This window comes from Anopheles darlingi, chromosome 2, assembly GCF_943734745.1.
Source record: "Anopheles darlingi chromosome 2, idAnoDarlMG_H_01, whole genome shotgun sequence".
Classification (NCBI taxonomy): Eukaryota; Metazoa; Arthropoda; class Insecta; order Diptera; family Culicidae; genus Anopheles; species Anopheles darlingi.
In genome coordinates, this window is record NC_064874.1 from 78,019,988 (window position 1) to 78,044,246 (window position 24,259).

At 48.8% G+C, this 24,259-nt stretch overlaps 7 protein-coding genes across 9 annotated transcripts in view; 4 read left to right on the top strand and 3 right to left on the bottom strand.

Moving 5' to 3' along the window:
• Window positions 1–841: 841 nt before the first annotated feature.
• The window catches only part of LOC125960040 (cGMP-dependent 3',5'-cyclic phosphodiesterase-like), a 427,252-nt gene continuing 403,834 nt past the window's right edge, over window positions 842–24,259 (top strand). The window contains exon 1 of the mRNA XM_049693191.1: window positions 842–847. The gene's annotated coding sequence lies outside the window, so the exon portion shown is untranslated. The remainder of the gene's footprint in view (window positions 848–24,259) is intronic.
• LOC125960108 (cytochrome b-c1 complex subunit Rieske, mitochondrial) lies at window positions 11,803–13,738 on the top strand. Of its 2 annotated transcripts, none has more exons than XM_049693302.1 (4): window positions 11,803–12,149; window positions 12,615–12,755; window positions 12,826–13,073; window positions 13,148–13,738. In XM_049693302.1, the coding sequence occupies exons 1-4, from the start codon at window positions 11,951–11,953 to the stop codon at window positions 13,364–13,366; spliced, it is 807 nt and encodes a 268-aa protein (XP_049549259.1). In that variant the 5' UTR covers window positions 11,803–11,950; the 3' UTR covers window positions 13,367–13,738. The 2 variants fall into 2 exon arrangements, with proteins under 2 accessions (XP_049549259.1, XP_049549260.1); XM_049693303.1 differs by having other exon boundaries at window positions 11,803–12,071.
• LOC125960082 (histone-lysine N-methyltransferase SMYD3) lies at window positions 13,723–16,557 on the bottom strand. Its single transcript, XM_049693268.1, has 6 exons — window positions 16,514–16,557; window positions 15,995–16,439; window positions 15,676–15,920; window positions 14,799–14,926; window positions 14,271–14,739; window positions 13,723–14,205 (listed from the first exon to the last, which is right to left on the bottom strand). Exons 2-6 carry the CDS (start codon window positions 16,102–16,104, stop codon window positions 13,790–13,792), a joined length of 1,368 nt encoding a protein of 455 aa, XP_049549225.1. The 5' UTR covers window positions 16,105–16,439; window positions 16,514–16,557; the 3' UTR covers window positions 13,723–13,789.
• LOC125960107 (protein TIPIN homolog) lies at window positions 16,824–17,799 on the top strand. The gene has a single exon (XM_049693301.1). The coding sequence runs from the start codon at window positions 16,864–16,866 to the stop codon at window positions 17,683–17,685; it is 822 nt and encodes a 273-aa protein (XP_049549258.1). The 5' UTR covers window positions 16,824–16,863; the 3' UTR covers window positions 17,686–17,799.
• On the bottom strand, window positions 17,887–19,522 carry LOC125960088 (la protein homolog). Its single transcript, XM_049693273.1, has 3 exons — window positions 19,398–19,522; window positions 18,303–19,233; window positions 17,887–18,233 (listed from the first exon to the last, which is right to left on the bottom strand). The coding sequence occupies exons 2-3, from the start codon at window positions 19,224–19,226 to the stop codon at window positions 17,949–17,951; spliced, it is 1,209 nt and encodes a 402-aa protein (XP_049549230.1). The 5' UTR covers window positions 19,227–19,233; window positions 19,398–19,522; the 3' UTR covers window positions 17,887–17,948.
• On the top strand, window positions 19,728–21,568 carry LOC125960062 (PIN2/TERF1-interacting telomerase inhibitor 1). 2 transcript variants are annotated; one of them, XM_049693231.1, is made up of 3 exons: window positions 19,728–19,904; window positions 19,984–21,189; window positions 21,350–21,470. In XM_049693231.1, the coding sequence occupies exons 1-3, from the start codon at window positions 19,802–19,804 to the stop codon at window positions 21,352–21,354; spliced, it is 1,314 nt and encodes a 437-aa protein (XP_049549188.1). In that variant the 5' UTR covers window positions 19,728–19,801; the 3' UTR covers window positions 21,355–21,470. The 2 variants fall into 2 exon arrangements, with proteins under 2 accessions (XP_049549188.1, XP_049549187.1); XM_049693230.1 differs by having other exon boundaries at window positions 19,984–21,568.
• On the bottom strand, window positions 21,521–23,540 carry LOC125960091 (zinc finger protein 668-like). The gene is made up of 2 exons (XM_049693277.1): window positions 22,655–23,540; window positions 21,521–22,581 (listed from the first exon to the last, which is right to left on the bottom strand). The coding sequence occupies exons 1-2, from the start codon at window positions 22,790–22,792 to the stop codon at window positions 21,562–21,564; spliced, it is 1,158 nt and encodes a 385-aa protein (XP_049549234.1). The 5' UTR covers window positions 22,793–23,540; the 3' UTR covers window positions 21,521–21,561.

Consider the following 24,259-nt stretch of genomic DNA (forward strand, 5'->3'; position numbering starts at 1 on the left):
TCGATCGAAAACGCAATAATTGTCGCACGATGTGTTCACCATTCCTCGGGGCCAACCCTCCCGCGTGTGATAAAGTATGGCTGACTTCTGCTCGTGCAAAGTGCTAAAAGTCGACAAGGTGTGTTCGCTAAACGTCGAGGATCTGATTGCACTCCAACGTCGATGGCTTCGATGTTAACATTCAGCGCAGGGACGAAACATCGTCCCCGAGTGAGCATTTCTTTCCATCAAGAAGGAAACTCAAACGAGCTGCTTTTAGTTCCATCCCGTACTTCACTTCCTATAAAGTGCTGCGCTTATTAGTACATGCCGGCATGCATGTAATGCAGTTCGAAGTGCGAAGCGAAGCGAACGGTTCCATCATTACCCTTCGAAAGGGGCTCTTAGTAAGCACTTCGGGAGAACGCTGCCATTACCAACCATTGCCATTAGGCTTATTTCGTATTAGGTAGAAGAAAATCAGAGATTGTACTCTGGAGTGGCGTACCGAGTGGTCGAATGCATTATAGACGCTTAAAAAAAAACGCACTTTCGCCGACTGCTGCTGCTTCTAGTGCTACGCCACCCCAACGATCGGGATGAAGGGTGGCGTGACGCGTGACGCACACCGGCAACCGGGGTTGTCATCCCGGATGTGATCCCCCTGGCCGCCTCGTTGTGGGTTCATAAAACACGCTTCACCAACAACAATGGCGCGAACGCAATAAAGATAAGCGCGGAACAGGATGAAAATGCAATAAATAACTTTAAAAACGGCCATCCGAGTTTCATCCCACCCGCCCCGGAGGGCTTCTTCTTCGTTCGCTCGCTCGCTCGCTTCATCTTTGCTGTTTTTCTTCGCTTTTCCGTTTCCCGGACGTTCGGTGCCGCGGAGAAAATTCCCGGAGGCTTTAGGGGTTACGGCTATTATCATTAGTGTTATTATTGTACCGGATGCGACGGTTGCCGCTCCCGGTGCCGCTTCATTCGCTGTTTGCCGAAACCAGTCCGAGCCGGAGTCCGAGAAGGAGCAGAATTTATGTTCGTTGATGTTTCATACAGATGGTTCTCGTGCCCTCTGGTATGCCCTCCGCTGCTTGGCAACATCTAGCATTCCCATCGCTAACGTATTTGTTTATTTATTTTTACGATAAAAATGTGCTCCAATCAGCGCGTGTTTGTGTTTGTGAATGTGTGTGTAACCGCACAAACACACACGCGCGCTTACCTTTTCCAACTTCCAAACGGGGCGCACGTTTTCGGGTAAAACGCAATCGGAAATGGAAGCCAAACTCCGAGCACTTTCGCTTCTAGGCGGCGATTTTGGCCCCCTTTGACTACCCGTGGCTAGTGCCGGCCAACACCATCTCAACGCTAAACCCATTTTCCCGGATTACGCTTTTTACACATTAAGCTGTCAACGGGGGTTTATTTTTTTTTCGGGGGGGTTTCGGGTCTGGCTGTCACAGAGCCACGTGACAGGCCGCGAAAAGGCAGCACGAATGCAGATGCCCCAGGAAAACCGGAAAAAGAGGAGACGGATAACAAAAAAAAATGCCAACATGAAGCAAACATAGTTTGTGTTAACTGATTTTCAGTTTCCAGCTTTTCGGTCGCTCGGTTCGCTGGTCGGCTGAATGTTGGCGGTGTCGTGGAACGTCGGCGTTAGCCGTGTTCGCTTCGTCACGAGCACTGTTTTGTTCTTCGCACACACCTCGTTCGTAGATTGCGAAAGGATCATCACAAGCGAGAAGGATAGAGAGAGAGACAGACAGAAAGGTTGGTGGTGGTACAAATCATTCCGAGCCACTGGCGCTCCGAAGGCGTTTGTCAGCGTAAATCTGATTGAATTAAATCCCATAAATTTTCCGTTCAATTTCAGTCACTGACTAAATCAGATTGATATATGCGCACGCTCGTTTCTCTCTCTGTGTGAGTGTGTGTGTGTGTTCGCTCAGGGATGTTTTATGTTTATTCGTTTATGGCCATCTTCCATCTGCCGAACGCCTCAGCATAATAAGCTTTGGGGCTCTGGGGGGATAGGGATGAGATGGAGAGCGAGACAGTGCACAGCACATTGTCAGAACCCGTCAGAGTTGTCAAGGGAATCGCAAAAACCACTTGCATGATCACCTAACCTATCACTGTAGTGATAGTTGGCCACAAAACCGGTACAAAACAGATGCGACGACGTGGCGGTTGTTGACAGCATGCACACCATGCGTCTCCATCGTGCGCACACCATGCGCCTCCATTCGCCTTCAATCGACTGCAAGCGGTTATGCTTGTACTGCCATCCGTGTAAAGCATATGTTTCTGTTTGTCTGTTACTTTTATCCTGTTCTTAGCATTAAAGCATAAGTTTATGCAATTACAAACCTCCAAACCGCAGTAAACAGCTGCTGCTGCTGCTGCTCGCAGCACACCCCAGAGTACGGAGTCAACTCGGCAATGGCGTACGACTCAGCTTCAAGTAAATGTAAATAAACATAGAGGAAAACGCTCTGCCTCAAGCTCAAGTAGGCCAAAGCGCCTTTTCCGTGCTGACTGCCGTGCTGCCAACTGCCAGCCGAGCAATCAACGCCCACTTTCCCACTTTCCCCCTTTGCTTTTGTGCCACAAAACTTCACATCCCTGGCGCGGTCGTGGTGACGCTTACATAAGCTCCGTCAACACCGGCATCCCGTAATGATATGGTTTGCAGTGTCCCGTTGCCAAATGGCGATGGTGGGTAAATGTTTGTGCGAGATTAAACAACAACAACCCGGCCCAATGGTGCTACCAGCAACCCAGCCAACCGCCAGCTTGGTCTCGGAAAACCTTTGCTGCTAATGAAAGCTCCACCGGACTCGGAAATCGGGATCAAATGCGAAGCCGGTTCGGATGGTCGGTGACGGTGATTAAGCGACAGCTCATGCTGCTGCTGCTGGTGCTGTTGCAGATCCTTCGTCCCGGTTCGGGCCAATCTCGGTCCCGCTATTCTTAGCAGATGAGTTGGTACCTGAAAAACCCCCCGCGGTGATCTCAAGCATGTCCCTGTTCCAGTTCCCGGTGAAAATGGACAACAGCCAACGGCTCACTCGCTACCATCTCTCTTTCTCTCTCTCTTCAAATCCCTCCGATCCGACGATCAGTCAAGGAAGCCAACTCCAACGGCAATGCACGACTCGACCGGCCACTCGAAGAGCAGAATGCTGCTGCTTCAATTATTTCACGATTTGGCCGCAAAGTGAACAGAACTAATTTAATTTATTTATGGATGATAGCTGCATCATTTAGCTCCCGGGGACTACTATGGAATGGCAACGAGCCCAGCGCTAGCTTGCACGACCAGCACCACCACCAGCACCGGAGAGATGGGCGAACGAGCAACTCACCTGCACGATGCCTTCGCCTTTCGCTATTCTCCAGCACGTACCGTTGGGTTTGGTTTTGAGGCCCTGGAGCGCACTAGCCGGTGGTGGTGATCGCGCAGGTCGATGCAAATTGTTCGAAGGGAAATGACTAACCAGAGAACGAGAGAGAGAGAAAGAGAGGGAGAGAGGGAGAGAGAGCGAGGCAGCGAGCCGACCTAGATGGTACCGGGCACCGGGCTGGCACGCTGGCGTAGCGAAGCTATTGAAAGAATGATTTCCCAGGAGCACCACACACCACCTTCATCGCTTCGACAAAATAGCGGCGGTAATCTTCTTCACACAGCAACGCCGAACGCCTCCCCCTTCCCCTTTCCAGGACAGCTTAACGCCGCACAGAAACCGAAGTATCCGAGTTCTTAGCGTTGCGCACACGGAAGAATGCTGGTTCTCGCTCTCGAGGAGCCGCTGGGAAGGTTGGATACGCTGCTGACAATCGATTGCCCTTTTATTGAGTCATTCCCGGCCGGCTCTCTGCTCTTTGCTATCGACGTCGATTGTTCCGGGATTACGGAAGCTGCTGCTGCCGCTGCTGCTACTGCTGCTTGATGTATGGCCAGTTGATGTTGCTTCTGCGCTTTATCATTGAAATGACTGGAACTGGAAACTTATAACGATTCTGGTTCTGGTTACACAGCATGTGATGTGCGTTCGCTAATGAAATGTAAACAAAAATGGCCCGCTCCATCGACAGACAGACATCATAGCATTTAGAAAGAAATTTAGAAAAACTTAAAAACAAATCACTTCACAATATTTACCTCGCCATACCCAATGTGCTTGGTACTTTCCATTATTCCATCTGCGCTCGTTCCGTGACGCGAGCACGCTAACACCCCTTTTTGTTCCCATTACTAATTAATTAAATATCGCAACGGCACCTCTATCGACAGTCCGGGACAGTCGGCACGACCCACATGTGTCGGTGGGAAAAAAAAGCTAATTTGCCTGAAAGCTACCTGCCCGGTGCAGGCCATGAATATCACGCTGCCAGGCAACGTATATCGTGTGCGATTTTAGGACGAAAACTCAATTAGCTTGTCAAAATCGGTTTTTCATTCCTCTCCAGCTGCATCCGATGGCCAACATTTAGGAGAGTTCGGGCGGGGTGGAAGGAAGGAAGGGAAAGCACGAACGGGGAAATCGATGCTGAACCACTCCGCCGTGGCGAGCGGAGGCACTTGCTGTACGACGACGAGACCGTTTTGAAAATCAGATGAAACAAAACCCAAACAAAATAAAAACCATTTCCACGTGACAGCAGCGAACATCAAGCGGAATACTGCCAAGAGAGGGAGGGAGGGAGGGAATGAGGAGATGCGGTGGTACCGAGTGCGAAGCAAATGGCGAAAAAATTAAAACTCGAATAAAACAAAACAAACAAACTCGTAATTTCCACCCCCAACCAGCCAGCCAGCCAGTCGCTCGATGCTTTCCCCGCGCCCTTCGGCCAAACAGCCAGAATCATTGAGAGCCAAACCGAAATGAGGCTCCCTTGGGCGGCCAAGTGGAAGTGGAAAGCGAGTGTTTAGAAAAAGGCCTCGAGCGGAATCGAGCGAGCCGTAACGAGTGTATTGTTTTTTTTTTTTGTTTTTATTTTCTCGCTCCACTCCACCACAGGTGGAACAGGTTTGATCCGATTGGTGGGGAAGACCGCCTATCTACCGGTGCGTACTTACGGTGCCAGCACGTTAAACCGATACAGCGGATAAACCGGAGCATCCCGGATCCATTCGCACCGTACGCCGGTCCAACACCACGAGGTTACCGGAGCGTGGATTTTGGATTCCGCCACCCGGGCCCCCGTGGGGGTTGGCGGCTGTGCTGCCGCGTCAGCATGTGAAGCTTATTTACCATTCAATTACCCAAACGGTTGGCTAATATTATGTTTAGGCAGGATAGCACCGGTACCACCGACCATCGTTTGACGTGAAAGTGTTTTTCTATTTTTTGTTAATTTTTTTTTTTTTGTTTTATCGAAGGCGTCACTGCTGCAGGCGGTTTGATTTCGTGATTCGAGATTCGGCGAATCGAATAGTAGGCGCTGGATACCATGGAAACGCGACGCACGGCACGATCGCAGTGGAAAATGTTTGACCGATAAACTAATACGATTTCAGCATTTTTTTTTTCGCTTCGCCCTTTTGCTTCGAAAACCAGTACCGGGACATCACATGAGCACTGGTAAAGTTTCAACGGGCCCAAAGCTGATGCGGCATCTGCGCTGCAGCATCAGCAACGCTTCCTACAAATTTTGTCATCGTCCAATGCAGGACCGATGCTTCATTTTAAAGGATTCGTCTCATTTTCTTTTCGCTTTTTTTAGAACCAAAAGCATGGTTTTAATTGTGTACCACATTCGAGCACATCACGTCGATCGATCCCAAAAACGGAGTCGTCAAGCATCGGATCACGTACGAGCGTCACAGCCACCAAGTTTTTCCGTGAAAGAAATTTAATTACCTGACACGATGAAGCCAGAATTGGCATCCCCTTCCAGGGTTGATGCCATTTTTTTACAAAAGGCTTCCGTGTCGTATGTGTATGTGTATGTGTGTGTGATGTGCCATCATCATCACCATCATCATCAACGCGCTCGCATTGACGTGTTTAATCATTTTGCGCACACCGGGAAGTAAATCGATTCCATTATTGATATCGGCGCAATGCCAGATGCCAGAGCCGGTCGCTCACTTCAAATGGGACTCATTTGGTGCGAGAAAATACTACAACAAAAAATATCATTACAGAAACTGCTCCGTTGGACAACAGAGGCTACCATGGTGATAGAGTGATTGAATGTTGGCCCCAGGGCTACGAGTGGAAGCTGTCAAATTGTTGGCCCAATAGCGTATCGAGGATTACATCATTGTACTCCGTACCGGCTGCACAATGCACCCCCCATCGAAGTGAAAGTTTGCTTTACGGTTTCCCGTAGCTACTTTGAAGGTAATGCCGAAGCTAAATTGATTGTCCGCAAAATGGATTTTACGTCATGATATCGTTGCAGGGCAAATGGTAATCAAAAGGTTCCGTTCCCGAGTAAAATGAAAAGCATTATTTTACATTTCAGGCCCGTCATGCCGGTGACATGCTCATCAGAATCTCACCGTCTTATCCTTTTTTTTATAGATGATTGAATGCACTCTCGTGGTAGAAGCCAACAAAAGGCTTGGTAAAAAAAACAATACCATACAAATGAGTATTGCCCAAGTATCGCTTATCATAGCGTAACCCACCATTCACTCAGTGCCAATTAATTACGGTGTTCCATTCATAATATGGTAATCGATATTCGTAATATCAATATCGAAGCCGTTTCAACTCAATTTACAACTCTTTCACTATACACTTTAAACTGGATATTTGCGTATTGAACATTCACTTTCAAACCTTCGCTAACTCCTCTTTTCACCATGGGTGTTTGTCCCATTTGTTGTTTGATTTGTTTTTGCTTTTCACTGATCTGATAACGATACCACGACATGCTGTCTATCTGTTGTCTTCCGTTGTTCCACTCAAGTAAAGCTATTGCTAGCAAAAGTAAACCTCAAGCAAAGTTATACACACACACACACACACACACACACACACAACACACACTGCGGGTGTCATCACTACACTTACCCCTTCGGGATCGTCTGACACCAAACGAAGTAGTGTTTTCGCACCTGCTCCACCAACCAACACGAATGCGACCAGCTGCAACCGCAACAGGTTTCGCTTCCGATGTTGGATCGAGAGGAAACCAGCAGCCTGCATGGGCACCTCCTACCAGGCACTATAGTACTCGTCGCAATACCCCCTACCGTCCTGGAGTTTTTTGTGTTTTCTGAAAGTGTTTTGCTGACATGTTTGTTGGACACGTTGCGTTGAAGCATTGGTTTGTTTGTTTGCTTGGCTTCGGTGTTCGGTGAACAGTACAGAACCAACGGAGCGGAGATCACAGAATGTGGTGGAGGGATTCCCGTTGCCAACGGAATCATAAAATATGGCGCATTCGGAACACCAGTTCGCGACCGAGTGTCCGCCAAAAGGGGGGAAGGAAAGTTTTTAAAATTGTGCAACCAGCAGGATTCGTTAGAAAGCCATTACCTAAATATCAGCGGAAACGCTGTTGCTGGTTGTTGTAGTTTTAGCTAGATTGGAAAACTCCAACCCCCTGGATGGATGTTACTTCGTTCGATTCCACCGGGCGGGGGAAAGAAGGTGGCAGCAAACATCTAATATCTAAGCAAAATTTGTAAACCCAACATTCCACACGGTGACACCTAGTGCCCGGTTCGGTTCCACGGCCTCCTGCATCGGAATCCGTCCTCTTGGACAAATAAATCTTTTCCTCGGTCTGCAGATTCCCTGCCAGCAACGAATGTACTGCCAGTATCGTTCACACACACACACACACACACACACAGCACACATACAGACACACGTACCGTTGACGCACTCTATTTGTCTAATACCCATAGGTTCATGTTTTCGCAACATTCCCACGGTTGCAACACTTCCACGAGCCGTTCCCGGACCGACCGACACAGGACGATGCCGAAGCTTCGCTTGCTTCCAACATTTGCTGCCAGATTTTCGTGCCAGTGGCTATTCACCCCTTGCTGCATTCACAATTCATGTCCTGTGCACTGTGCACCGCCCTTCCCTCCCTCCTCTCCCCTCCTCAGGGCGCAGGGACGTTTCCCATAGATTTTCCTCCCTCGTAGCTGCTGATTTTTTTTTCTGCTTCTTTTCTTGCTGCTAGCTTGCGCTCGCGAGTACACGAACAGATAAACTGCTGACATTGGCTGCACAAATACTACGCGTTGGTCAAATGTATGTACTAGCAAATGTGGGATGAATGTGTAGTGTGCTGGAGCGCGAACATGCAAGAGAGAGAGAGAGAGAGAGAGAGAGAGAGAGAGAGAGAGAGAGAGAGAGAGAGAGAGAGAGAGAGAGAGCTTTTTAAACATTGTATCGCGCATCGGTAGTGTGTAGGTGCAATTCTTCTTCCCTTTAATTCTAGTTTTTCGAGTTTTGTGTTTTTAGAATGTAGGTGGCGGAGGGACAAAACCATTTGTTTTATGAACCGGACGCAACTTTGCGCTTATGACACTTACCAGGGAGCGAGAGGGGGGTGGGGGGGGGGGGGTTGGAAAGTGTGTCACCTCGCACGGTGTACTGCAACAATTTTATGCACTTACCACCGTTCCTCGTCCCCCTCCTAGCGTGTCCACCCGCAATTACCTAATGGCCGACGCATTCTGGGAATGGTCAAACAAAAAACAAAAAGTGGGACGAGTTGCGTTTGCACCGCCAGTCGCTGCTGACTGACTAAATAGTTCAAACGGAACGAATGGCCGCTGCTGAACACTATAGTGAGGACACCGTTCCGCCATTACTGCCACAGCGCAGCTTCACTGCGTAGTAGCTGGCATAAAAATAATATTAATCAAATAGCCGTCCGCCAAATGTCGACGGTATTGCCGACCCGTGCTCCCCCCAAACGTGCTCCACCATTCTTCCTGTTGGGTTCGGTTCACATCAAAGCCACTGGCACCTGCAAGCCAATGCAAGCCCGGTAGGGTCCCGGGTGGACAGTGCTATTGAAATAACAAACCAATAAATATTGTTTTTTTGATTTTGTTTTTATTTCCGCAAAAATAAGCGAGCAAAAACAGAATCGCATCTCCGGCCAGCCCCATTTTTCTGCCGACGAGCCGAGTGGACACAGAACGGCCGGATAGGGATAGCGAAATAAAGGAAAACGTTAAATCGGTAGATTTGATTAATATTAATTGCTCTCGGTAGATTGATTGCACCCAGGAGGAGAAAAATTGGGCACTGAGAGTCATGAGAGCCGGCCGAGCCGACGAAATCCATCATCGTCGGCAGTTCATCAACGCAATGGGTTTTGCAAACACTCGAGCAAATACAATCATCATAAAAGTCGCCATTTTTTCCGCGCGATCACCAAATCGAGGAGCGAGTGCCGGACTCCGGAGCACAGACCATGCGACTAATTGAGCGATGAAAGCCAAAAAGGGGCAGAGAGGGGGGTGGGGGGAAACAATTTGCAAATAGGCAGTCGTGGGCACATATGTTCCGTTTTACCAACCGGAATTTATCAACATTCCGAACCAGAGAGTAGAAGGGAATGGCGTGGCTGCGCGCCTGTGGTGTTGCGCACTTTATTGCGACATTTCCATCCATCGAGCACTACGAAGGAATGCAAGTAACGTGCAGAATTCATAGTAAAAACAAAAGGACTCGGAATAAGAGGAATGCCGTTTTTAACGCAATCGGGAAAATCGATTTTGCAATTCACTGAAAGGCCACATGCAGCGGAGCCCTGAAGCTGGAGTTTGCATGTACAAATAATCGACACACACAGAATTATAGGAATTCGTCATACAATATGCATTCATTAAAGAACTCCGGACCATGTAACGAAATTGTTGCAATGCGATGAACCGTACAGAACGAACAACGAAATCACATTGAGAACGAATTCATTTCAGGACGAATCCTGCTGATTTACTCTGACGGTAAAACTCGTTCCGGGTTGTTTCCGGAACGTATACTAACTCCATTGCATTGTACTGCTAACAACTATAACATTAAAACATGCAAAGTGAGTGGGATGCTGCGGCTGCGGGAAATCGAAAGATTACGGTCGAGCAAAACATATTCATACGCTGGATTGCCACGAGAGTGATAGCAGCATTAGGAACAGATAAATGGCCGGGGCCCTATACCCCGGCGGATGAAAGGGAACCTTGCTCAACGTGACATGGCCAGCCATGGCCAGGCATATCTTCCCTTTTGCAGGTACACACTCACCGAGAGCTTTCTACCGTGAACGGGTCGTCTCATTCCCTTCGCCTTCTATCAATTCACTTCCATTCACCAGGCCAGAAGATCTGCCCCACACGGTGGTCGTGCCCGCCCTCTTTCCACCTTTCCTCCTCCCTCGCTCGCTCTCGCCTCGTTGTACAGGAATGCTTTTACGCTGAGATGATTTAATTTCATGATAATTTTATGGTAATGATAACGGAATAAATGGTTGTACTTTATGGCACCGAGCAACCGATATCTGCCGTGAGCATCTAGTGTACCTGAACACAGGCCGAGGCCTGTTGAGAGCTGCTGTCCATGGCAAACCGGGAATCACCATGAAGCAGCAGCAGCAGCATCATGACGGAGCGAACGGACAGGACGAGAGAGAACAGTCGGACAGTCGGTCGGTCGGTCGGAATCGTCGTGTTTCCATGTTTAGCAAGGCCGTTACCGGAAGCTCGGTAATGCTGGTGTTTGAAGTGCCCGGCGGGGCGGTAAGAAACGCCGGAAACGAATCGTGGAAACGAGGCCATAGGCACGGGCCAGCGCACGCGAACAAGAACGATTCTGGAGCGCTGCGTCGTTACAAGCCCAGTCCAGTCCAGCCCGGTGGTCAGTGGAATGGGTCGCGGCACTAAGAAGTTGTGGAGAGTGAAGAAAGCCAACAAAAAAAGAATCATAAAATGCGCAATCACTTCAAGTGGCCCCGCTAGCCGGCCGGGGCGACAGAGCCAAGCGGAGCCATGCGGTGATGCCCATTCTTCTCCTTCTGCTGCGCCGTTTCAATGGCCATGATACTGAAAATGGTGAACAAATTGTTCTTTGATTATATTTGTCTTTTCGCCTCCTCTTCAAGGGCTCCAGGGTTTTGTTTGCACTGGGCTAATAGTTTCGTCCCTTCCCGTGGACGGAATGATCTACTTTCTACTTCGTCATCGGGCAGGCCGTATGGAGATGTTGCTCGGTTTTGGGGCTAGCGTAATCTACATATAACGCTGCGGGAATATCATGTGTTCATCGCAGGAATGGAAGATGAGTTCAAAGCACGCAGCAAAGCAGTTGATTGATAGATATTGAGTCAAATCGATACGACGCTTACATCTAGGTTTCCGAGGCTCTCTTCTGGAATAATCTGGCTGGCAGTTATTAATTTTGAGTAATACCGTCTGAAATAAATCGTAGAGCATGAGAAATCAATTCTAGATCAAAGTAAAACTGAAACTGATGAATGCGCGTCCAGAATGTCTTGCTAAACGGATTTTTCAAATTCCACGACCGAACAACGATTCCCCTCAAACTGAGCTACAACTGGTCCTGAAAACCGTGTAAATAGCTAGAAGATTTGGACCGATAATTTGTGTTCTTTTTGTGGTTTGTATCATTCTTGTGAGCTGATTGTGTTAATCCTTTTTTCCGCAAAAGTATTTTCAGAATAAAACGAGTTTAGCTCAAACCGTTTGCGCTACGTGTAGCGCCAGCTACTGTTTTCATCGTTCCCTATAGGACTGCTATGCGACCGTTTTACTACTTCGTTCAAGCGCAAAAAGCGTGTGTGCCCGGATTCAACGCAAACTGTCACATTTTGACATTTCAGGTGGTTGCAAAATCTCCACACACAAGTTTTTTTTCCGAGCCGAGAGAGCCGAGAAAATCCAAGTGTCCGTGCGTCCGTTCGGGAGATCCTTGTGAATCCGCTGTCCTTCCGCGAACCGACGAAAACTCGCGCAACGATGCTGACCAACCTGGCCAAGCTGTCCGTCACCCGCGGTGTCTCGCAGACGGTGACGAACGCGCTGAAACCCGCGGCCGTCGGTGCGGCGAAGGCCGACAGCAAAACGGCGAGCGCTGCAGGTCAGATTCCCGTCGGAACCGTCACCGCTGGCAGCACCCTGCCGCGAGGAAATATTCGCGTGATTTCGAGCGTAACAGGTTAATACCCCCAAAAGGATATGGCCCTCCGGTGGTCGGTTCCGTATTTTTCCCTATCGTTGCATAAGGTTTGCGCCGCGCAAGAGAGCAGAATCGCCAGCCGTCGGTTTGACAGTCAGCATGCCAGATGACGAGGAGAGGAACTCGACGAACGATGCAAAAATCGCTCGTTATGTAATGCCTTTCGAATGCTCCGAATCGCGCAAATGTCCTTTAGCGAGTGATACCGAGGAAGAAATCCGAAAATTGGAATCCCCATAACACTCTTCTGTTGTTTTTAGCGGAAATTCTTAACCCACGGTGGTCTAATTTACCCAAACGACTAGAGCTATCTTACCCACTCATCTGACATGGCAAACTAGATCAAAACAAACGCGGGATCACATCGCGGGTTGCCAAGGAAAAACCCGATTGCTTGAAAGGTTTCACTCTACATCTCCCTGATTCTTTCATCCCTCTGAACAGGAGCGACACAGATCCGATTCGCCCATACCGACATCCAGACGCCGGACTTCTCCGACTACCGCCGCGAGCAGGTCAAGCGCCCCAACGCGAGGAACGACAGTGCCGATGATCGGGCTGCTTTCACCTATCTGTTGGTTGGAGGTAAATATGCAGCACCCCGCCGCCTAATCTATGGACGCTAATCGTTATAACTTGCCCGTTTTCCTTACAGGCGCTGCCGTGTCGACGGCTTATGTCGCCAAGTCGCTCGTTTCCACCTTCATCTCGTCGATGAGCGCCTCCGCGGACGTGTTGGCCATGTCGAAGATTGAGATCAAGCTGGGCGATATTCCGGAGGGCAAATCGATGACCTTCAAGTGGCGCGGTAAGCCGCTCTTCATCCGCCACCGTACGGCACAGGAAATTGAGGCGGAACAGTCGGTTGCCGTGGCAACGCTGCGGGATCCTCAGAACGATGGGGTAAGGAACATTCAACTCGATCCTGTTAACGTTCGTTCGGTAAACTAAATTTCCTTTCCTCCGTTCAACTACAGGAGCGAGTCCAGAAGCCGGAATGGTTGGTCGTGATCGGTGTCTGCACGCATCTTGGATGTGTACCAATTGCGAATGCTGGCGACTTTGGCGGTTACTATTGCCCATGCCACGGTTCCCATTACGATGCCTCCGGTCGTATCCGCAAGGGACCGGCTCCGCTCAACCTCGAGGTGCCGTACTACGAGTTCCCACAGGAGGGTCTCCTGGTGGTCGGTTAAAGCGGACTGTTCTGCACCCCTCCGTCTATCGTCACCTAAGTAGTGAATTTATCAATACCCTGTCCTCCCCCTCACCTTCCAACTGATTCCCATGCACCCATCCTTCAAACCACCAGCCATGCTGTCGTACAACGCAGCTTGGAGGCAAGCTTGGAATGGGGCTGACAGACTATGGCTTCGCCGTCGCAAGAAACAACCCTGTCTGGGTGTGTTGTAAGTATTGTGACGGGTCATTCGCTTGCGATAAGGCGAAGCCCGCAATGACGAGAACAAGCAAAACCAAACAAACAGTTAAGCCAGCAACATCGGAATAGTAGAGAAACTAACGAAAGCGGCAGTTAATAAATTGCGATTGGTAACGTTTAAGAAGCACCACCGTTCTGGGCGACAATTCTCGAATGGCATCCGAATCAGTGGGCCACTTTATTTGCGGACACGGCCTTGCGGTTTTGCAACCACTCCTCGCTGGCTCAGTTCGTATTGTTGGGCCGCATCACACAGCAGCGGTACCAGTTGGTCTTTGTAGAGATCGTGCTGCTCACCGTGCGTCACACGTAGTATTTTGTCGGCTTCGTGCAAACTGCTGAGCGCAGTCTTGGCGTCACCCAGGTACAGCTGAATCTTGCCGATGTTGGCTAGCATCAGACCTAGCAACGGATTCGATGGTGAATAGCGCCGATAACCAGCCACAGCTCCGGCACCGTACCGGAGTGCTGCTTCCCATTTTTCCAGCTTAATCGCACTGTCAAACGCGTAATCCAATGTCTTGATGTGCTGTGCGTTCAGTGGATGCAGCACACCGCTCTGCTTTTCGAGACACAATCGACAAACATCGAAATCTAGAAAGGAAACCGTGCATTGAGCTAATGGAGATTAAGGAGCAGTTGCGTGTTATCAGACTTACAAGCGACATCCTTCATTTCGGCCAATCGATCACGCGTGAAACTCGTCACTTCATCGAATCGATCGCGAGCCGATTGATCGAATGGTGCTTCACAGGCAGAGCATAGCGTTTGCCCATTACGGATTGGTTCATCGCATTTCCGATTTTGGCAAGCGGCTGCTCCCATTACCTCCCGTTCCGCTTCATCCCGGCACCGCACACACTCGCAGCGGAAGTAGTACCGCTCAAAAAGCTGCTCCCTACGCGTGTCACTTGGATCAATAAGATCAATGTAGGAAATGAAGATACGGCTGAAATCGAGCTCCGGTCCGGCAAAGTCTTCCAGTAGCCGTAACTGCAACTGCTCACCGACAAACGTGGCCACCGCGTTCGGTCGACAGCTGTGATCGAGAATGGATGCCCCGAGGTACATTCCGGTTCCGATGCTGTTCATTTCGTCATCGCACACATTAAAGCTGTTGATACACATCTGAAACAAGACAGAATTAGTTGCTGATATCCTTTAAAAGTGCTATCTGTCTTCGTTACCTTCCCAAAGATACGTAAAAGCTCATCGCGTGGTGGGATGGCCGGTTCATCTAGCAGTCGCTGCAGTACCACGTTCAACGTATGAAAGTGTTCGATCCGTTTCACGTCCTTACGAATATCCTCCTCGTCTGTACAATTAAACGGCATATCAATAGCAAGTTAGAATGGCTGTTCTTATCAAGAGGGAAAGGTAATGTTCGAGGCATGCAAACGAATGGCGAGTCGAATGCGACGATCGATTGAAGATCACACGCTGGTGATATCTCAATTTAGGGGAGCAATTTCCGGGAGCCATTGCCAAGTGGATTCGTTCTCACCGAAAACAACACGCCAACAATCAATGTGAATGATAGAAAAGGGTTGAATCAGCAAAGGGAAAAGTGGATTGCCGATCTCAAAGGGTTGTGAAATATCCATTAGCAAAAATTAGGAGGAAAAAATCATTAACTTGCAGTAAAACCAATTGAAGATGAATAGATACAACAAAATACAAACAATAAAACACACACGCACGCTCACACAAAATATACGTTTTCTCACGTTTCCATGGTGATACGGATGGCTCTGGAATGCATCACCGTCTAGTAGGATCTTAAAAGGGGTTCTTTCGTGAACCGAGTAGTGGAATGAATCACGTGGTTACGGACAATACGATCATAAAGAACAGGGAGAGGTTCTACTTTACGTCTAAAGAAGAATGCATCGCTACTACCTGTATGGGAATCGGATGGGAAATATGAAATGAAACGATGCAATAATGAAGCCGTGATACGAAACGAGAAAAGCGAAAATGAAAAACTACTTCTGTAAAATAAACAAGAGGATGTATGATAAGGTTGAATCAGGTCTGTCCACACCCTATTCCATCTCTACTCACGTGGCATCAGATCGTTAAATCGTCGATAGAGTTTATCGGTATAGTAGCCCTTGCAAAAGTCGCCCCCTTTCTGCAACCGTCGTATAATGCGAGCCAACATGAGGGCAGCCGATGGGACCACCAGAGTGGCCGGAAGCAATTTCAACTTCTCGCATTCGGCCTGATGATCTGGCCATGCTTCCTGCTGGCAGGCTCGGTTACAGTACCGCACGTAGAGGCAGCCAGAGCACTTCAACACTTTGCCCCTATTGAAGATATCGGAGGGAATGGGGATGAAACCGTATTGCTTGCACTTCCGGGTTTGTGATGGACGACTTACAGCTTGAAGCACCGATCACACCGTTCGTGCCGGAACTGTGGCAGCAGCACGTAGGCAAAGGGTTGCTCCTGCAGTATCAGATCACCACGTTTGTGTAACAGCTTCTTCATGGTCCCCACAACGGCGAGCAACAATTAAGCGATCCGGCAAAGTCCTAGCGAAACATACAACTGACCCAACTCAACCGATCTACGCCGGCTCGCAGTGCACTTGTCCTCGTCGTTGACCGGTAGTTTGTTGCAAAATGCCGTGGTTCGCGTATTTAAAAATAAAAGAACCCACCGTTGTTGTTCCACCGCGTGCGTAAATGTTATTTCGGTGACCAGCAAAGCGGTGGTTTTTGCGGTTGTGGGAAATAACCGGATGGAGCTGGAGCACGAAAGCGCAACGTACGAATAGCGGCCGATTATGCTTGCTGGGAGGATTGGGAACAGCGTAAAAATATCTGCAAGCATAAATATAACAAGACAGGATAGTTATTTTTAGCTTAAACCGTTTCTTCTTGTGGGAAATGCGTACCGCTCTCGTGCTCTTTGCGTTGCCCGTTTTGTGCAAATAACAGTAAACAAATCGCCACCGGCAATAGAAACCTTGGGCTAATGTAACCCTTCGGAGCGCATTTTGAAAATTTTATATCTTTTTCCATCCAGATTATGATTATGATTATTTCCGCATAAAATAGACTAGAAAACCCACTTCCACTAGAATAATTTGGAAGCTAAAATCTGTAATTGTCCAGCGAAACCTCCCAACGGGCGACCGTAATCGACACACCTTGGTTGGCTTGGAATGGCGCGCTTTTTGACTTCTTCAGCAACAATAGAACCGAGAAAGTTACCGCACAAATAAACTCAAATATTTTACCTAAAATGAGTGAAAATGAAGGTGAGATCCTTTCGGATGACGATATCAGATACGACGACGACCCGGAAGAGGGTGAGAACGGTGGCGATAACGATGGACCGACCGGCGGCCCAACGCAAGTGAAGGTAGAGCACAAGAAAAAGGTCGTTACCAATCCGCGTTTCACACTGAACGCCACGAGATTGTGCGGTCCGCGCGGTATCATCGCAATGCGGGACCACTTCCAAGGGTTCAAGTTTCGCGGCAAAGGCCAGGAGGTGGCCGATCTGGACGAGATCCTGCGCCGGATGGAGCACTGGGCGCACAGGCTTTTCCCCAAATATCACTTGGACGACGTGATCGCCACGGCAGAACGGTTGGGCACCAAAAAGGAGGTTCAAAGCTACATGGATCGTTACCGGCGGGGTGAACTGCAGCGCGAGTTGGCCGAAGGGCGTGACGATGGGTTACTTTCGAGCGATAGTGACGATGGAGTGGCCGACCAGGCGTACGATGGACGGAACCGGCTTAACCAACCGCTGGACCCACTGGACAGTATGCTCGATGAACAGATTGCCCTATCGCGAGGCCGTACTTCGATGGCCAATACATCGGGCGTCGGTAATCTCGATAGCACATTCGATGAAGTAGCAAGGCGAGAGCCATCCAAGGAACCTTCGGTTGCTCCAGCACCGAAACCAGCGGCAGTCCTGTCCGAAGAAGTTCGAGCAAAGATTGAGGCAAATCGTTTGCGAGCTTTGGAGTTGAGAAAGGCGCGTATGAATGCCCAGCATAGCGAGGAAAAGGAAAATGAAGTTCGAAATACGGAGATCGATACGACCTTCTAAAACTCTATGCTGGTGTAAGTTCCCGCAGGCTTTCGCAGACTATAAATAAGTTAAGGATGTTCATCCATGTTCATTCTTCTTCCGCTGGGTAGTTAATTCGAATCAATATATTTCACATCGATCTATGTAATTATACATACTTTCATCTTTCCTCTCTGGCGTATTAAAAAGACGAATTGAGAAAAAATATTTCTTATAGTTAGAATGCATAAAGGAAATAACTTACATTACGGATAAAATCAACGTTCAATCCGTTATCTAGTTTAATCGGCCTTTACTTCACTGGTGGCGGTGGACTCTGGCTTAGCTTCTGCCTTCTTCACCGGTGGCTCTCCATCTTTAGCTTTACCATCTTCAGCATCATCTCGCTTTCGCTTGTGGCCACCATGATTTTTGTTGTTATTTCCCCGGTTACCTCGGCCGCCCTTACCCTTCGCATTACCACCTTTTCGTCTAGCCAGCTGGTCCTGCGCTACCTTCTTCAGGTACTCACTCTCCTTCTCCTCCACCAGCAACTCTACCGTTACCTCGACATCGTCAATTTTCAACTGAAAATAATATTAAGACGTGTTAGTGAATTTCTCGCAAAAATAGGGTAGTGTCCTAATGGTGCTTACCTTGTTGTCAGTGAGCTTCTCAGTGAAGCGCTTACCGGCACCCTCCTGGTTAAAACGAACATAACCACTCTTGTCGCCGATCTTGAAATCCACAAAAGCAAACTCCAACGTATCGTCCACCTTCTTGATGGCTTCCTTGATCGTTTCGCGCGAGGTTTCGGCACCGAGCCCCTCCAGGAATACGCTCGCACCGGTGGGTAGGTGTGCTGTGGCTAGCGTTTGGGCCTCCTCCTTCTTGCGCTTTCGCTGCTCGATCTTCTCCTGCCGCTCCTTGTTCTCCGCCTGTTTGGCCACGAAATAGTCGTTCTGCATCTTGCGGATCAACTCCTTTCCTTTGTACGATAGCTTCTCGATGGCGAGGAACTTTTCGCATTGCTCCGTGTTGACGAACGTGACAAACACGCTGCCCTTGAACAGGTACTTCTTAGTCGGCTTATCATGGTACTTGCGCATTACGATGTTGACCACCTTGTCGTAGGGTTGGAAAAACTCGACCAGCTCATTCATGCTTGTGCCATCCTGGGGCGCAAAACCCTTCACGTAAACCGTGCGCGTATAGATTTCCTTGCGTGTTTCCTCATCCAGCTCGGGCAGCGGTCGTTCCGGATGCCGGCGCAACTTCTCGCGATCCTCGCTCACCTCAATCAGGCCTTCGGTGGACTTTTCGATCGCATCCACGATCACCTTCTTGTCCTCGCTCAGAGCCTTGAGCCGCTTGAACGAGAGCAACACATCCAGCGTCACCCAGCCGTTGTCTTCCTTGATCTTTTCCTTCAGGAATTTGTCCTTTAGCAGATTGGCATCGCCGAAGTAGTACTCGAGCTGCCGGATGATTGCGGACTCGTTCGCCGACACTTCAACCGTATCGACGGTCTCCGGTTTCTCCTCGGTGGCCTTCGCCGTCTGTGTCTCCGATTCGGTCATATTGATTCTGCGTGACGAAATTCCACGAAATGTTAGGTTAGAACAACGCACGACCACCACACCGGGCTTGCACGCACAGAGAATCGTACTCCGCGGATGGTTGAAGATAACTAAACAAGGATCTCGGTGGGCGATGATTAGGAAACCTAAACGGTATCCTTTAATTCTTACCTGTTTTAAGAAGTTGTAAGCGCAGGTCAATAAAGAAATCCACGTGCAACGTGAGGGTAATTGAAAAGGGGTGCCGGTTCGTGCGTGTTTCGTGCCTTTTGACAGTTGATGACCAAGATTCGTATAAAGGGGTGGGGACAGTAATGCTAGGATTTTTTAGATTTTATGAACTATAAAAATATTTTATGTTAATATTAAGAAATAATATGAAAAAATTTAAGTTTATGATGGGAAATTGGAAAACAAAATTAATTATTTGGCTGCTTGAACTTCGATGAACCTTGGGGATTGGAACTGTCAAACTCAACACGCGTTTTTGTTTACGTATTTTTGCAGAGAAATCACGTTGTGTTGAACCACAAGGAGTTTTACGTGTTTTACACAGCTTTTTACCTCCCGGCACCATGGCCGATTGTTTGGGATCGGTAGGGCTGCCTAGCATGAAGGCTCGCCAGAAGAAATTGTGCCAGGAAATGCAGAAACCGCGTGCCGCAGCTGTCTACAAAGGTATGGTACCGGTACCTCTCCAGTCGTCATCGGTTTTCATCTTATCAGTGTCCCTTTTCCGTTTTCCGTTCATCTGCAGATGCCAATAATGTGGGCGCACGTATGCTGGCCAAGCTGGGCTGGTCCGAAGGCAAGGGTTTGGGTCGGAATGAGGACGGTATGGTCGATCCACTGCTCACCCGGTTCAAGAAGGACAACGAAGGGCTAGGATACGCGGGCGAAAACGATGATCAGTGGACCCAACACGATGCCGGTTTCAATGAGTTATTGAAGCGCCTGAACGGTAGTGGTACTGAGGAAGATGCGGCCACAGCTGCCGAGCTCGAAACCATCGATCCAAAAGCACAACTACAATCACTGGAGGAACGCTCGAAGAAATCACGTGCCCGGGTTCATTATCGAAAGTTTACTCGTGGCAAAGATCTGAGCCAGGTTAACGAGAAGGACTTGGCGAACATTTTCGGCAAACGATCGTTGGCTGATCTAAATAAACCGACTGGCAGTGAACAGCAGGCAAGTAACGGCGTTTCTGCGGCTGCTAGTGACAATGATTCCGAGACGGAGGTGCAAACGAACATCTTGGGGCTCACGACCATCAAAGCTAGCCAATCGTTGCAAGAGTACTTCCAAGAGAAAATGAAAATGAGAAAAGCTGCCTTAGCCCAAGGAAATCAGGGATCTGTAGAGACTCCAAATAGCACCGATAGCGCGCAGCATGAGAACTCGGAAATGGCTGTTGAAACAAAGAAAAAGAAAAAGAGCAAGAAAAGGCAAGATTCTTCTGAAGAAATGCCAGAGGAGCAGCAAGTTGCAGAGGAACCAGTGCAGGAACAATCGGCGACTGATACCAAGGTTAAAAAGAGCAAACGGAAGCATGAAACGATCAGCGAAATTGAAAACAGTCACGTGGTTGAGGAAGCCGCAACTGAGTTGGATGCTTCTGAACCGATCAAGAAGAAGAAAATTAAAAAAAGGAAAAATGATTCTAACCAAGAAGAGAGTGGCCAAACCGAGGAATTAGGCAATGGATCAGAAAACTCTTCCGATATCCTGGATACTGCACCATCGAAGAAAAAGAAGAAATCCAAAAAGGACACCCCAGAGGAGATGGAGACCGTTTCTGTTGAGCAACCTGATGCTGAGACAACTACTGAAAACGTCTCGTTAGAAGTCGAACCAGCAAAGAAAAAGAAAAAAACGAAAAAAACCAAACTTGGGACTGAAGCGGAACTAGAGAGCGAGGCTGTGGCAGATGCCGGAGATACTATGGGCAACGAATCACATGGTAAGGATGAGACCACAGAAGGGCCAGCCAACATAGAGGAGTCGAATAACGATGCCGCGCTAGGTGCAGAAATGACCTGCCCGGTGAAGGTGGCCATATTGAAGCATCTTGACGAAATGGCCTTTCCCGGTTCTAACTTTGGAAATATTATCGGTTACAGATTGACCGAGAATGTAAAGCTAGTGCGAAGAGACGATAACATGCGCCGTAAGCTCGAGAAGCATAGGTACGCTACGCAAAAGAACGTGTCCGATCATCGTAAATGGCAAAAGCTAAAGAAGGTGACTGCCTTCGAAGCCATCTAAGATGCAAAATCCCCAAAACTGTTTTCCAAATAAAATGTTGAGACATTCATGTATAAAATGTTTTGAATTATTGCTCCACTGTATCTTTACAATCTTGGACAGCGTGCGAGGAAGCGATATGCTTTGCAAGATAGTCCCTCCTTGGATAGGCACGCTGGCAGACAGAGCATACAAACGGTTTGATCCCGTTGTGTGCCATCAGATGGCGGCGAAGATCACTGGGAAAGGCGTAACACGCGTCGCACTGTTCACAGCGGAACGGTTTCTCGCCGGTGTGCAACCGCAAGTGCGACTTCAGGGAACCCTTACGCATAAAGATTTGTTCACATTGTGGACAAGAAAGGGTCGGCTTTTCCGTGATCGCATGCGTGATGTAATGATCCTTCAGGTTCCCTTTCGTACGGCAACCTTTACCACACTGGTCACACTTGAACCGATCTGCCTCGACCGTATGCAGCTGTTGATGCTTCCGGTAAGAGTCCTTCATGGCGAACGTTTTACCACATGTGCCGCAAACAAATGGACGATCGTCGCCGTGCACGCGTTCGTGATCTTCCAGTGAATTCCGATCACGGAATGATTTGCCACACCGGGCACACTGATACCGTTTGGTGCGGTACGGTCGCTGTCGATGGTCGTTTAGTATGCGACGCGTTTTGTACCGCCGGAAGCACACATCGCAGACAAACGGTTTCGTGTTCGCATCTCCCTGCACTAGGAGGACATTCTGTTCCGATTTATGTACGGTGTCCGAGTGGAGCCTGAGTAGTGCTAGCGAATCAAATTCTTCGAGGCATCCGCAGCATTTCGGTTTTTGGTTAGGAGAGTGATGATGTTGGCCACAGCTTAGACCATGTTGTCGGCGATGTAGCTTCAACTCTGGTAGAGTAGAGAAGGTTTGGTGACATTTCTTGCAATTGGTCTCTGATGTTTTACTACTTTCTATTGACGGTGGATGTTCCACAAGCTGTTCTTCCATGAATCGTGGAGTGGCCTTGTGGAAGGAACAGACTAGCCTATAGGCCACCATGAGGTCATCTCTACATTTGACACAAATCCGATACACTAGGTTGGACTCACGATTGACCTACAAAATGTAGAATAAACACGTTTCATACATTTTATCGAAGCATGCACCAGACCAGATGCTCGGCCTTTACCTCTGCGCTGGTACAGTATCGCAGCAATTCATCCAACGATCCATGTTCGGTCTGAGTATTCAGCGCGTAGCTTTCGATATCGCTTAGTTCACAGCAGCATACACGACAAACCCGTTCCATACGATTCGTTTTCTCCATAATATCATAACAGAACTAACCGAAATCGATTGAGATGCGGCAATGCTAGAACAGTCAGCTGTTCAGGAGGGATCTACTACTGACATTGCGCAATGTGGAGTGTTTTCGTATGTTTCTCTCTCCTTTGCTGGATTGGACTTCGGGTGTCGCTCGATAAGGTTTCTCTCTTGTGCATAATTTATTCAAATAAATCGTTATCGTTTACTTATCCTCAACGAGAAGGAAGAGAAAAAACGGAAACGCCAAGTTATCACTAAATTGATATGGGCGCCAGGTAGACAATGAGCTTTAATTTTGTTTTATCGAAATTGTTATTAAATATCCGCTCCAATTATAAGCCTTCCGCGATTGACTAGCTAGCCAAAGTGTTTTCTGCCAGTCTAGCTTTTCCTCTCTTTCACAACCCTCTTTACAGCGCCCTTTAAATTGTTATTGTTTATCGTGTATGAGCAGAAGAAGGAAGGAAGAGGCGAGGGGTAGGGGGCCGGTACTAGCGTGAGAGGCGAATGGGGTGCAGAAGAACTTGTTTATGCAACAAATATCGTTCCACGATCGTCGTCGTCGGCGGGCAGGAATGATAAAAAAGGGCTTCGTAATGGAAAACGACTTGGAGTGTTTTTCTTTTTTGTCTTTAACCGCATCCCCCATTACAGCGCAGGCCAAATGATAGATGTGTTTTGCCATTCCCAGCCACCAGTGTGTTAGTCCCACCATACACACACACACACACACGAACATAGCCAGTCTTTCTTTCTCGAACACACCAGCACACCCCACAGCGATTTAACTCGTTTTGTACAGCCAGCCAGCGAGGCAAAGACAAGTATGTTTATCTTTTTATCAGACCCCGCGCAATGATTTCCCAATGCGTTGCGTTGGATGGAAAGGGTGTGCGTGTGTGTGTGCCTGTATCGGTGGTAAGTGGTTCTGTTGCTGGTGGTATGCCTGGCTCCACGGTTGAAACGACCCCACCTACGCACGATCACGCTAAAAAAGGGTGCAGGGGTGGGTGTGTGTGTGTGTCCGGGGGCCAGCGGCTCTGTCTCCCTTGCCGTCGCCGCACCCCACGATGCCGCCAACGCGTCGTCGTGGTCCGTTGTAAACAAAGACTCGCGAACGCGCGGGCGCGAGATGATCGCGTCGCGTTCGTGTGCGCCGCTCAATCGATCGCGCACCGTGAAGAGTTGCGTACCCCACCCACACGGTGCTGCTGCCGCTGGAGATGCTGAGGTGGGGGCGGGGAGGAGGGCAGAGAGGGGCTATATACACCAATACACAGGCGGTGGAGGCGGTGATGTGTACGCTGCCGCCGACACGGACGAGTGTTATCACTTCCTTTTTATCTGTATCTGCTGCCGATGCTCGTTTGGGGTCCGAGGCTCTCTAGCGCCCGCGCGGTAATGCTGTCCATTTTCAACCTCTCTTCGGTGGTTTGGCGTCTGTGGTTCACTCTCTTGTACCTACCGC

Excerpts from the sequence above, each read along its gene's own strand:
- LOC125960108 (XM_049693302.1), top strand. The coding sequence starts at position 11,951 with ATGCTGACCAACCTGGCCAAGCTGTCCGTCACCCGCGGTGTCTCGCAG. Across the intron at positions 12,150-12,614 it reads CGTGATTTCGAGCGTAACAG|GAGCGACACAGATCCGATTC; the intron begins GTTAATACCCCC and ends CCCTCTGAACAG. Across the intron at positions 13,074-13,147 it reads GGGATCCTCAGAACGATGGG|GAGCGAGTCCAGAAGCCGGA; the intron begins GTAAGGAACATT and ends GTTCAACTACAG.
- LOC125960082 (XM_049693268.1), bottom strand. The coding sequence starts at position 16,104 with ATGAAGAAGCTGTTACACAAACGTGGTGATCTGATACTGCAGGAGCAA. Across the intron at positions 15,921-15,994 it reads TGTGATCGGTGCTTCAAGCT|GGGCAAAGTGTTGAAGTGCT; the intron begins GTAAGTCGTCCA and ends TATCTTCAATAG. Across the intron at positions 14,206-14,270 it reads CGAAATGAAGGATGTCGCTT|ATTTCGATGTTTGTCGATTG; the intron begins GTAAGTCTGATA and ends TTTCCTTTCTAG.
- LOC125960091 (XM_049693277.1), bottom strand. The coding sequence starts at position 22,792 with ATGGAGAAAACGAATCGTATGGAACGGGTTTGTCGTGTATGCTGCTGT. Across the intron at positions 22,582-22,654 it reads GATACTGTACCAGCGCAGAG|GTCAATCGTGAGTCCAACCT; the intron begins GTAAAGGCCGAG and ends TACATTTTGTAG.
- LOC125960107 (XM_049693301.1), top strand. The coding sequence starts at position 16,864 with ATGAGTGAAAATGAAGGTGAGATCCTTTCGGATGACGATATCAGATAC.
- LOC125960088 (XM_049693273.1), bottom strand. The coding sequence starts at position 19,226 with ATGACCGAATCGGAGACACAGACGGCGAAGGCCACCGAGGAGAAACCG. Across the intron at positions 18,234-18,302 it reads AGAAGCTCACTGACAACAAG|TTGAAAATTGACGATGTCGA; the intron begins GTAAGCACCATT and ends TATTATTTTCAG.
- LOC125960062 (XM_049693230.1), top strand. The coding sequence starts at position 19,802 with ATGGCCGATTGTTTGGGATCGGTAGGGCTGCCTAGCATGAAGGCTCGC. Across the intron at positions 19,905-19,983 it reads TGCCGCAGCTGTCTACAAAG|ATGCCAATAATGTGGGCGCA; the intron begins GTATGGTACCGG and ends GTTCATCTGCAG.